Source organism: Acipenser ruthenus, chromosome 24 (assembly GCF_902713425.1).
Source record: "Acipenser ruthenus chromosome 24, fAciRut3.2 maternal haplotype, whole genome shotgun sequence".
Taxonomy (NCBI): domain Eukaryota; kingdom Metazoa; phylum Chordata; class Actinopteri; order Acipenseriformes; family Acipenseridae; genus Acipenser; species Acipenser ruthenus.
In genome coordinates, this window is record NC_081212.1 from 7,889,199 (window position 1) to 7,902,352 (window position 13,154).

The following is a 13,154-nucleotide window of genomic DNA, read 5'->3' on the forward strand; positions in this document are numbered from 1 at the left end:
ATCATATTTGGGGACCACAGCACTTGTGGGAGAGACTGATCATTAAAATCTCTTGCATATTTTTAAAGAGGAGGCGGTTTTCTATTCAAGAATCACAAACGCCCCATCCCCAGTTGTATTGCTTTCCTAGAAAAAGGAAAACATCTTCAAAAAGCAGTGTGAAATCACGTAGCTGACAAAGGGGACAAAGTCAAGTACAGAAAAGATTGAGCCAGTGCCTTCAATGTACTGGACAAGCGTTTGTCTACTTAGTTTGATAGTTTTACCAGAGAGCTCTGAGGAAGTGGCACTGTCTGAGAGAGAGAGAGACAGAGAGAGAGAGAGAAAGAAGAGAGAGAAGAGAGTGAAGAGAGAGAGGGAGGGAGAGAGGAGGGAAGTGCAGAAAAAAAGACAATTAATTAAGCTACCACACTAGTCAGAGCTACAGCAATTAATCCTGAAAGCAATACTTTTGAAGCTACCTGGTCTCGTTCTGAAATGTAAATGAATAAAAAAATGACGAGGGACTTCAATTAAGAAAGTCAGTTACGCAACACTGAGGTCCTGGAAACTCTTATTAGACTCTTATTAGGCATTCAAATGTAAAGTGGCCCAAAAGTGCAAGCCAGTGTCATCTTAAAAAGTGCAAAGTAGAAATGTAAGAGTTGAGCTCATTCTGGTCAGTTCTTCCTAGATACAGAACCACTGTATAACGCTGGCTCAGTGGAAGATAACAGCAAGTGTTTACCTTGTCATTTCTGTCTGTTCCAGTCCCTGGTTTCAGACCAGTGGGTTGCCCAGGTCTTGCAGGTGTTCAAGGATAACAAGGGCCCTCATTTCTATCATGACCCTTTATACTGGACGTGAATACAGCCCCATCATTAATACACACAAGTATAGCAAACCCCGTCTCTGCAAGCCTGTAAGCAAAGACTCAGAGATACCAAGAACAACCTTAAGAGTCTTTAATGGGGAAAACAGTCAAGGAAAAAAGTTAAGAACTAGAAACTGGTAATTGAATTTCAGAGATTTTTAAAATCCATTTAAGAAAAGTCCCTTTGCAATATTAACTTCAATTAACTTTGTGATGTGTCTAGATAAGAACAAGCACTGGGTTTTAATATTAATTCCATATTTGAGTTCTCTGGTAGAAATGACTAGCATTAGCTGTACTTTACACTCTCAGGATTTTGTTAATTTGGCTGTTCCAGGGGTTCAAACGCGTCTGGGAGAATTCTCTCTTCCATATCAACTCCCAAAGACGTGGAATTGTGTCCATCATAGTATGAAGATGGAATTTGATCATCTTCCCTACTCTTGTTTTAAAAATCTTTTAAGGAATTGCTTAGAACCTCCTGCCAATGCTTCTCCTTCAGTCAACATTAACAAATACAGTAGCAATGTCTTATTTATTCCAGAAACAAGTTTCTTCAAAAACTTTTTCAAGCAGCACATGATCATTCCTGCTGCATGCTCCAAAAATGTGTCAGCGTACATATCAATAAAACGATTGACTGTAGCAGGATTCCAAACCATGTCATCTTCTGTAGAAGTACCATCTTGCATAGTCACATGACCGATGACATGCTCACAGAGCCTCTCCTGACTGGCTAAAGTCAAAATGTTTCTTGAAAACGTTTCTCAAAGTAGAACCCCTGGTCTACTCCGGGACACATTTCTCCTTGTTCCTGGAAACACGCAAACATCCAGCATACAGGAGGAAGCACTTCATCTGGAAACATACTTCCTCGGGTATGCTGGGTTTTAGGTGCACTTTTTATTGGTTTCATATATATAATTGTATAATAGAGGACGAAACACGGTATCTATGTTTGTAGCTTTGAATGCTTCTGTTTATTGGAAGTCTATCCACTTGTAAAAACTCTTTCAGAAGGAAATAAACCTGCTTGATATCACTCCTGTTTATGTCACCCTCTGTACACCACGACCATTCAATATTCTATTTATACCACAAGCATATTTTTTAAAATAAACAGCACTACGATGTGTACATTTTTTATATTAAATCAATGAATTCAGGGATTATTTTACCTGGCGGATTTTTACTTTCATTCACAACAGACTGTGCTTCGACGTGGATTACTTTAGAGCCCTGTTTAAGGCCTCTTCACAACCGTCTTTTTAGAGAGAACCTTGAGCTCAGTCTGTCTTGCAGCCTCTCTGCTGTTTCTTACCATTACCAGTGCTAATGAAGGGGCTACGGGCTGTTCGGATAAGTCAGACGCAGGCAGACCACTAACTGGCATTTCTTGACTAAACTCGTTCTCAAGGAAATCCAAATCAAAACAATAGAAATGTGAAATTATTTAAAAAAATGATCCCATGGTAGATATACACCACATTGAAATGTCCTGCTGGCCAAAATATAATAGGAGTCAGTGGAGACAAGCTCCTGGAGAATAGGAGTTTTTTTTGTGCCTATTTTGCCACTTACAGTCACTGACATGTTTGTCTGTCCCTTACAAGAGTGTGACTGTAGTTAAGTTTAAATCTAATTTTAAAAAGTAAAGCTCTTCGTTTTACACATCACAGTCCATTCTAAAATGGTGTGGCATTTATTTCTACCAGCTTGTCTGCCAGCTTGTCTGCTGACCAGTAGCTTGTTAAGTGAAAAAGAAAATGAAATTGGTTTTCAAAAGAAGCGTGCAATCTCATGTATCTGGAGCGCGTCCCCTACCTTTCAAGATCAATTTAATCTGATTGACGGTTTCACAAGAGTTCACTTTAATAAGTACGACTGAAACTAGCCACACGCACACAGTAGCCAGAGCCCAGAGCCACTCCGGTCACCTAGCAACCTGCTCTTTGTTACCTAGCAACCAGGTTTGTACACACACTCACTCAGACCAAATAAATGGAATACTACCAATACATAACTGCACACTGCAGTGTATGACAGCCTTGAACCATGTTAGATGAGTCATGTGGAGCTGGCTTTTGTCAATATCAGTAGGAATGAAGGGTAATAGAAGTGGAAAGACTCGACTTCACTTGAAACGTTTATATAACAGTGCTTATGAGAAGTGGCTTTCAGCACTGTTTAGCTATTGCTCAAGATCCATGGATTCCAAAATAACCAGCGTGTCCAGATACAGCTGAAATACATGTGAAGGTGTTGCTATTTTTAAGGTTATTTCTGAATGCGAGCTCCATCTTCAAACAATATTATCTTTCAATACTGAACCCATCTTATTACACCAAACGCTTGAAGTTGGCATTAAAGATCGGAAAAATTACCTTAAAATGAACAAAATTGCACGAGCAGGCCTGCATAGGATTCGATACAGATGGGAAAAGTTCATTTCTGCTTATACACCCCATAGCAGTTTCATTAAAGGTATAACAACTTGTTTAGTGGTTGCCAAAAAAATGGAGAGACAGATCCTCCTTTACTTGCTCTTTGGATTAAGGCAATATTAGAAAATCTCAGCTTTGAAATCCGCATGTGCAATGTATCAAAAAAGATGGAACAATTTCCACAGTAAATACTTCATTTTTCACTTGCAGGCAAAACTCCCATCTTACAGACCTTTCCAGAAGCACATCTCCATACTGCATCACAAATAAAGAAGTGTAAAACAGGTTACTTTGTTTGGATGTGCATGCTTATTGTTAATTTACTTGCCCTTTGTGTTCTTTTACTGTTAACATATAGTCCATGTATTGAGAGTGAATTTGGTGCAGCTGGAAGAGTTTCTAAAGCATGAGCTGCAGGCCTTTCCTTCTCAGTGTGTGATGAGCTGGAGGCCTGCCGTGGTTCTACTCCATGCTGCTCTTGTAAATGCTCGTCGCTATAGTTACCAGTGCCTGCTCTGCTCTTGTAAATGCTCGTCGCTATAGTTACCAGTGCCTGCTCTCTGCTCTTGTAAATGGCTTGTCGCTATAGTTACCAGTGCCTGCTCTCTGCTCTTGTAAATGGCTTGTCGCTATAGTTTCCAGTGCCTGTGCTCTGCTCTTGTAAATGGCTTGTCGCTATAGTTACCAGTGCCTGCTCTCTGCTCTTGTAAATGGCTTGTCGCTATAGTTACCAGTGCCTGCTCTCTGCTCTTGTAAATGGCTTGTCGCTATAGTTACCAGTGCCTGCTCTCTGCTCTTGTAAATGGCTTGTCGCTATAGTTACCAGTGCCTGCTCTCTGCTCTTGTAAATGGCTTGTCGCTATAGTTACCAGTGCCTGTGCTCTGCTCTTGTAAATTTCTGCAATTGGGCTCCCAGAAGCAAATACTTTTTAACAGGAATGGTCAGCGTTCTTTATCTCATTCACTTTCCAGCTCAGCATCAAAAGCATATTCTAAGAAATGTAATAATTCGACTGCTAAGAAATGTAATAATAATAATATTCCTTTGATCACTGGATCATTTATTTCTGAGGAAAATGGCTGGTCTTTCTGGGAAAGTTCTAGATTGGTTTGTTTCCTGTTTATCTCACTGCACCTCTGAAATAGGTACTGCACAGTTTGGCGTTCCTCAGGGCTCTGTTTTGGGCCCTTTGTTGTTCAGTGTTTATATATAACCTCTGGTGACATTATTAGGAAATACAATCTTAGATTTCATTATTATGCTGGATACAAATCTATGCATCATTTCCACCACAGGCAGATATGGTAATAGATACTCTTACAAAGTGTTTAACTGAGATCCAATCACACAATGCTAGAAACTGCTTGAAAACAAACCCAGATAAAACTGAGGTTTTGTTAATTGGCTTAAACTGGGTTTAAGAAAATGTAATCCAATCAACATTATTTTTGATGGCAATTCCATTTAACCTTCTACTAGAGTGAAGAACCTGGGTGTTATCTTGGACCCTAAGGAGTGGGGTGTGAGAGTGCGAGTGTTTGGTGGGGTGTGAGAGTGTGAGTGTTTGGTGGGGTATGTGAGTGTGAGTATTTGGTGGGGTGTGACAGTGTGACTGTGAGTGTTTGGTTGGGTGTGAGAGTGCGAGTGTTTGGTGGGGTGTGACAGTGTGAGTGTGAGTGTTTGGTTGGGTGTGAGAGTTTGGTGGGGTGTGAGTGTTTGGTGGGGTGTGTGAGTGTGAGTGTTTGGTGGGGTGTGAGAGTGCGAGTGTTTGGTGGGGTGTGACGGTGTGAGTGTTTGGTGGGGTGTGAGAGTGTGAGTGTTTGGTGGGGTGTGACGGTGTGAGTGTTTGGTGGGGTGTGAGAGTGTGAGTGTTTGGTGGGATGTGAGAGTGCGAGTGTTTGGTGGGGTGTGAGAGTGCGAGTGTTTGGTGGGGTGTGACAGTGTGAGTGTTTGGTGGGGTGTGAGGGTGCGAGTGTTTGGTTTGGTGTGAGAGTGCGAGTGTTTGGTGGGGTGTGACAGTGTGAGTGTTTGGTCGGGTGTGTGAGTGTGAGTGTTTGGTTGGGTGTGAGAGTGCGAGTGTTTGGTTGGGTGTGAGAGTGCGAGTGTTTGGTGGGGTGTGACAGTGTGAGTGTGAGTGTTTGGTGGGGTGCGAGGGTGTGAGTGTTTGGTGGGGTGTGACAGTGTGAGTGTTTGGTGGGGTGTGTGAGTGTGAGTGTTTGGTGGGGTGTGTGAGTGTGAGTGTTTGGTGGGGTGTGAGAGTGTGAGTGTTTGGTGGGGTGTGAGAGTGTGAGTGTTTGGTGGGGTGTGAGAGTGTGAGTGTTTGGTGGGGTGTGAGAGTGTGAGTGTTTGGTGGGGTGTGAGAGTGTGAGTGTTTGGTGGGGTGTGAGAGTGTGAGTGTTTGGTTGGGTGTGAGAGTGCGAGTGTTTGGTGGGGTGTGACAGTGTCAGTGTTTGGGCTGTGATTTTTGTATTATTTTGCAATGTGGTAGTGAAGGCTAATGCCCAGCCTACAAGTGTTTTGTTCTGTTGTTTAACCCTTTGATTTTAGCCCTCGTGCTGTGTTGTGTTTGCTTCTGTTTAATAAACGCGCACACCAGCGCTTGAACTGCAGCTTCCTGGCTCTGGCTCTAATTCCTGCCCGTAGCCAGTCTGGACCGGGACGCTACCCTGTCACACTGCCACTAAACTTAGAAGACTTCAGCTTCTCCACAATGCAGCTCCCAGACTGCTTTCTCATACTCATCGTTCTCAACATATTACTCCAGTGTTCAGGTCCTTGCATTGGTTACCAGTGAGCTACCACATTGATTTTAAAGTTGCTGTAATCACTTATAAGGTCCTTCATGAATGAGGGCCATCTTATCTCCAAGAACTACTAACTCTGTATATTCCTATTTGTTCCTGAGATCAGAAAACGCAGAACTCTCCTAGTTATTCGAAAAAAATAGTCATAAATCAGCTGGAGCCTGAGCTTTGTGCTGTTGTGCTCCTTGTTTGTGGAACTCTATTCCGGTTGACATTAGGCAGGTTGAAACATTGGATTCTTTTAAGTCTAAAATTGAAAACATACTTTTTTGAATGCGCTTTTATATAATTGGTTGTAACTGCAGTGTATTCTATATTGAGCTGTTTTATTTTTAACTTTGCGCTCTGGGATGCCACGGTGTGAAGGGTGCTATATCATCTACTAATTGTGAAGAACAAGTGTGAAGAACTTCTCAATTACTTTCAAAATAAAATAAAGACTATTAGGGAACAAATTCCAGTCTCTGGTTTGGATTTAAATATTTCAGACAGACTGGAGGAAACGATGATTGAATCATTTTCTTTACTTACTGTACATTCGTAAACATGCTGTAAATATTCACTGCTATGCTGGTGATACACAGTTATATATCTCTGTGAAACCTGGTGACATGATCACATCAGTCTTACTTGAGTGTATTATCGACATCAAAATTTGGATGTCCCAAAATTTAGAAAGTAGGTTTACCACATCAACACACGATATCTCACAAAAGGTAGGGCATAGGAGGTGAAATTGCATACGGTTGTTAAGGGAACCATGGGGATGCAAATGCCATGATCCAGAATGAATTACCTTTGTGTGATAATGGACATTACGGCAGCATTACACATCTCAGCAGGTATGCCGGCCACCTCCCGGACAATGGCATCCTTGAGGTCCGGAATCGTGCGAGGGTCCCCTCGGTACACGCGTGACTTCAGGTGCCCCCATAACCAGAAATCCGCTGATGTAAGGTCCGGTGAACGAGGCGGCCATTCACAAGTAAAGTGACGTGAACTGATTCTGTCCTGAAAGTGCTCCTGCAAGACCAGTATGCAGAGGGGCACTGTCCTGCATGATGACTGTAGTGTTGATCACATCTCGTTGCTGCAGCACAGGAATGACATGGGTTGTCAGCATGGTGTGGTATCGTGCAGCAGTGATGTGCACGTTTGAGGTTGCGGATGGCTCTTCAAAAAAAGAACAGTCCAATAACAAAGTCAGCCGTACAGCCACACCACACTCTCTTTAACATCATGTAGGGGTCTCGCAAATGCTGCATGTGGATTACTCTCCTCAGATAATACAGTGCACGTGTTCACACTTCCAGACAGGGTGAAGTTTGCTTCATCTGTCTACAGGATATTAGCAGGCCACTGGTCATGCCTAGAACTGCAACGCAAAGTCTGATGAAATCCGTCTCCTCCAATGCTTGAACATGATGCAGCTTGTATGGAAACATTCGCAGAGCTGAACGAAAAGCCTTATGAACAGTTGGATTAGTCAAACCCAGGCAGCGGGCGACAGCACGTGTGTTGGGGCTGAGTTGTTCTGCTACGGCATGGCTGATCTGAACTTCGGTTGATGTCGGTGGTCTGCCGCTATGAGGCTTATTACAAGTACAACCTGTTCACTCAAATGTTTTGATTAGCTTGTTAACAGCAACTTCATGTTGCTTGACTGAGCTGCCTTGCGAGTGACAGGTCTATTTATACCCACAGTACTGTAGTATGGAAATACGCGGCAGTAACCACAGTTGCGCCCCCTAGTGACAAAAATTAATAACTGTGGCATATACGTCCCCATGGTATATAAATGTAATCTTTGGGAAAAGGGTCATAGTTCTATAATTTGCTGTAGATGTTTTCAACTAACTGATGATTATATGGATATTCAATTTAAAAATGAAATGATTTGTATTATAATGGTTTACTTTCAAGTCAAGATGTCAACACAGGAAACCAAGATGTCACGGATGATTAAAGCAAAAAAAAAAAAAAAAAAGACACCAACTGTGTTGCCAATGGATACCGATGTCTCAGATTCAAGCAGCGCTTGATTGAAAATAAAGCTTAAATCAGATTTGAAAGATCCAGCAAATTGATACCAAAAGGAATTAAAGAAAGCATACTCCGATATACAACATGGCTGTATTGTCTCAAACTCTGAAAGTCTGAGAGGGACAAAAGGAGGGAAGAAAAGTGTTTCAAAGACAGGAGGATAGCAAAAGGGACAAAGGAGATCCAGCACTCGTTTTACAGACACAACGGTTTATTGAAAATGGCAAAAATAACATATAGGTAATGATTACAGAACAATGCGAATGAGGAGCTGTAAAAGGCTCACACACAGGGGTTCAGAAGGCTTCGAGTAAGATGACGAGCAAAATCTGATGCTCAACCAAAGGCCACTTATATGGAATGCCTGCTACAAAACAAGGGTAGTCAGTTAGGATGGTGGGGACACTCGAGAGGGAGAGGTAATGTTACTGCAAGCACATGCTGGGATTATATTTGAAGCATGGCTTGGATACAATTGATGGAATGTTAAACAAAGCTGCTGATGATCAAATACATTTTCATCATCTTATTTTCAGAAAGCCGTGCTATAGTTGTAATTGATTTCAGAATCAGTATCAATTCCTTTAGCTGAGGGCTGCTCCAATCCATATGCAGTTAGATCTACTTTAACAAGCTGTGAAAGAGCCGTGAGAAGTGAAAGGCATGTGAAAGTAGGAAGCAGCGTGGACTGGATGTAAGGAACACGGCTGTGCAATGTGCAGTAGACAACGCTTCACAGCACTGCCTTCACACCACTGCTTCACTTTATTTATTCATTCATTCAAATCACTGAATGAAGACCAGGAGAAGTTACTTTGGGAGCCTTATTTTGCACTTGTGTGAAATGAAGTGGAGTCTTATTACAGTTTGAAAGCCCAGTGTGAAAATAGGATGCTATTCAAAAAAACAACATTATTATTATTATTACCACCCCTTTCCTTTTTATGCTGCTAGAATGGTTCTCATTGCAATTACTCCAATGCTGTGTTTATTTATGTATTTGTTGATAAGTCTGAGTTCAGGAGTGGCTCTTCAGTTCCAGTTTCCTGCCATTATATATATATATATATATATATATATATATATATATATATATATATATATATATATATATATATATATATATATATATATATATATAGACACACACACACACACACACACACACACATACCCGAGGCTAGATCTGACAAAGTGTCTTTACAGAAGTAACAGTCAGCTCCATCTAGTGATCTGCCACTTTGGAAACACGCTTCCTTTAGTTTCGCTGGCAATACACCGCTGTGCACTAGATGGGGCTGGCGCCAACAATGTACTCGCCTACAAATGTCTACAGCTAGAGCCGGATATCAGCTCCTTCACTCAGGGTCACAGAAGCGTTACAATAAGAACCCCTCAGAAGAATGAATTTGCTAATCCCTTGTCTAATTTGAACCCCTGCCTCAACAGTACAAAACAAGAGGATGTTTATCGAAAACAATGGGCACAGTTAACATGCAGGTTACAGGCACTGTAACACACGAGGCACAAACACCAGCAAGTCTGTACTTTCACTGTGCGTACACTCAAAGTCTTGAATGATAAAGGTAAACTCCACTACTTCCAGCAAGCTATTTATTTCGTATTTATTTCTTTATTTTTTTGCTTAAAAAAAAAATGGACACTTTCACACTTTTGGATGACGCATCACACGGTCACAGAATTAACATGCTACTCATGAGCGGATATATTAAGACAGCAAGTTCAGAGTAAAGCTCCAGAGTAAAACCCTGGGGACTTGTTTAGAAGACCTGCTCTAACCAGCAAGCAGAATTAGATACGTTTCCTATTAATGATACAACGGCACCGTACAGCATTGACTTAATACTTGGATTTATACCAAAAAGCTATACATCTTTCATTTAAGTCACAAGACATGGGTAATGGTTACAATACAATTCACTGGTATTTAAAGACAATCTAAAACAGACTTAAAATACTACAATTGCAGTGTTAAAACAGAAATATTCTGTAGATGAATGCTACAGAGCTACTGCTTCAAACCTCAAAAAATGCATCAGGGTTCAATCACTGTTAACTGCATTTATTTGACTTCCTTTTAAGTTCGTAATAAATCACTCACCTTTTAGAGTACGTATTTGACAGGGGTTCTTCATTGGAACAACATGAAATCGGTTTAATTATACCACAGGTTTCACCACTTTCAGTTGACGAGTCGTTTCTGAGCAGCTGTGCTGATGACACGCTATGACTGAGTGGGGGTGGTACAACAGTCAACAATAGGAAAGCATCAGATCAGTTATGATTGACACCTGTCTGTTTCATTTGATTTTCCTCAGCTTGGATATCTTCGCCCCGGCAGCATCTGGTCAGGAGTGAAGAATAAATTGCACCCGTTGCACAGTTAACAGGTTTCACGATGTTTCAATAAAGAACCCTAAAAAGAACAGTGATTTATTATGGTATTTTGTGAGCCCCTGAAAAATAAATGTTTAAAAGAAGCAAGCCTAGTTATTTCTTATTTCTTCATAACATCCATCCATTTGACTATAATTACATTATTTTTTTAGTACATCTAAAACTAAGTCTTGGATTATTCAACTGTGCTGTTCGTATACCTCAGTTGGAGTTTTTACTACTCCTGTTAGCCTACTGCTACACAGAGCTTATTGATACGCAGATTCCTTTATAATTACATGGACAGTTCCCTGCCATGACAGCTTCCCACTGGCAAACACATTGCGTCACAGAAAAACAGGAAGGTGCTGGCACACACACATGACACTCGTAAAAGCACTGTCATTATTTACAAGGGTCTAAAACAATTCTAAATCAATTTACAAATGAAAAACAAATTTAAAAAAAACAAAACAAATAACCATAAAATCAGGATGGCACAGACTTGGAAAAAGCATGTCATAATAGTGGTTTACGTACTGGTTACAAAAAAAGTCTCTGAGCACTAAAAGGATCATCTCTTTCGTTCACTACATACATATTAATTATCAGTGCCTTAAAAAAAACCAAAAAAAACAGAATTAAAAATGTAAAATGGTAGATTGTTCTTTGCACAGGTACAAAGACAGAGAGGTGTGAGGAATGGCAGCTCCACTAGTGCAGAGGAGGCCCGTTCATCAGTTCCTCAGGGCGGAATCGTAGATCTGGTAGACATACTGAGACACCTCAGGGGCCCGACACTTCAAGGATAGCTGAGAGAGACAAGCACACACACACAGAGGTGAGTTTGCAGCAAATTCAGTTTAAAAACATGATTTCTGGTACCAGGTTAAAGAAATCTCTGCCTTGATTTCAGACCGAGATGAACTTCCCTGGACACCTGGAGAGGAAAATTGCTCCCACCCCCTCAACTGCTTCTGTGCCCTCAGTAACCAACCAGCTGCTTTACCCACTGACTGACATGCTTTACAGCCAGTAAGATGCTTGACCCTGAAGATCCTTCGAAGGTGAAATGAGCTGGGAAGTGAAAGTGTGCAAAGCATTTGAGACCAACCCAGTGAATGGAAGTCACGTCAGGAAAGACTTAGGAAAGCGTTTGTTTTTTAGCCACAATCACTTTCATCGTGCAAAACTTCAAAATGCTCAATCAGAAAGCTAAAGCTAGAAAAAACGGAGAAACTGAGACAAGCAGACAAACATTTCAGTTTGTGCTTTCTTCAGTGTTTACTCAAATAAAATATGGTTTGATATTCATGAAACTGTTCTAAACTAGATTCTTCACATCATTTATTTATAATAATAAACACACTACTTCCAATCTGTATGCAGAATGAGCTCTCAATCCAGTAACACATTCCAAGGCAGTTCAAACCAGATAAACTGGAAAGAAACTCAATAAATCTCCTTAAACCCGATTAGAGCTACTTCCCTGAAGAAAACAACAGTACTTGAGTTTGTCGAATGATAAAATACAGTTCCAATCACGCAATTATGACATGATTAAGGTACTCTGCACCACGGCAATGCCTGCAGTGTGCCGTGTCTCAATATCCCAGGTTCTGCATGTCTTCACTTAGTATCCTTGAGGAAAGTGCTCATCTTCAGGGGCTCCATGTGATCAAACAAATAACAATAAAACAAGCGCTGGTTTACTGAACGAGAAGGAGGACATGTTCATCTGTGTTCATCACAGATCGACTTAATGTACAGCTATGGCAAAACGTTTTGCATCACCTAGAATTTTACAAAATGTCACTCTTATATTTAACATCATGTAATCAAAGAAACTACAAAATGATATCATGAAAGTCTACTGGAAGCCATAATAGTAGTACAGTATTTCATGTTAGATTTCAAAATGTCACATTTTTAAATAGGTGAGTTTTTCATTAAATATATGGAAAACTACAAAGTGGTATGTAATACAATATGTTAACATTATTCAGCAGGTTTCATTCGATTTTATGAAGCAAATTAGTTAATTATACAGGTTGATGCAAAATCTTTGGACATAGTTGTCGGCAGCCAAAGTATCTTTATATTAGTAAGTACCAGCACCATTCAGCGCACAGCAGCGTACTGCAGCAGAACTAAAGAAACCTGATCACTAGACAGCGCTGGCTCTTACTTCTACAATGACAATTGGCTGATGTAGCCTATGGCGGGCCCCTAGAAGATGAGCAGCTCCTGAACTCTGGGGTGCTGGTAGACTGGGAGCGCTGCTGGTTATTACCGTGTAGTTTGGGTTGCCGGGTTGAATGCGCAGCTCTGCAAGGATCCAGATGCCGTTGGTGAGTTTCAGAGACTGGTACAGCATGTCCTGGCCCTCCACGTTCCTTTTGGCAATGGTGTAAATGTTGTTATTCTGCAGCTTCCCGGAGACAGTGTCTGAAAGAGGAGATCATCCCAGTTAAGCTACTGCTACAAATCCCCATGCTGCGCTTGGAAAACAATGCGACAGATTCAAAAAACCTTTGGGTGGGATATTCGTCTTATCCCCCCAAAATGGCTCTCTACAGTATGCACACAACAGTATAGATACGTACTATTTA

The 13,154-nt window shown here is 41.1% G+C and overlaps 1 protein-coding gene across 5 annotated transcripts in view; it reads right to left on the reverse strand.

Moving 5' to 3' along the window:
- Window positions 1-10,548: 10,548 nt before the first annotated feature.
- The window catches only part of LOC117429256 (AP-1 complex subunit beta-1), a 44,011-nt gene continuing 41,405 nt past the window's right edge, over window positions 10,549-13,154 (reverse strand). For all 5 annotated transcript variants that reach the window (XM_034048573.3, XM_058998309.1, XM_034048572.3 and 2 more), the window contains 2 exons: window positions 12,836-12,990; window positions 10,549-11,354 (listed from right to left, as the gene is read on the reverse strand). In XM_034048573.3, the coding sequence (XP_033904464.1) occupies window positions 11,280-11,354; window positions 12,836-12,990 (230 nt within the window). In that variant the 3' untranslated portion in view covers window positions 10,549-11,279. The remainder of the gene's footprint in view (window positions 11,355-12,835; window positions 12,991-13,154) is intronic.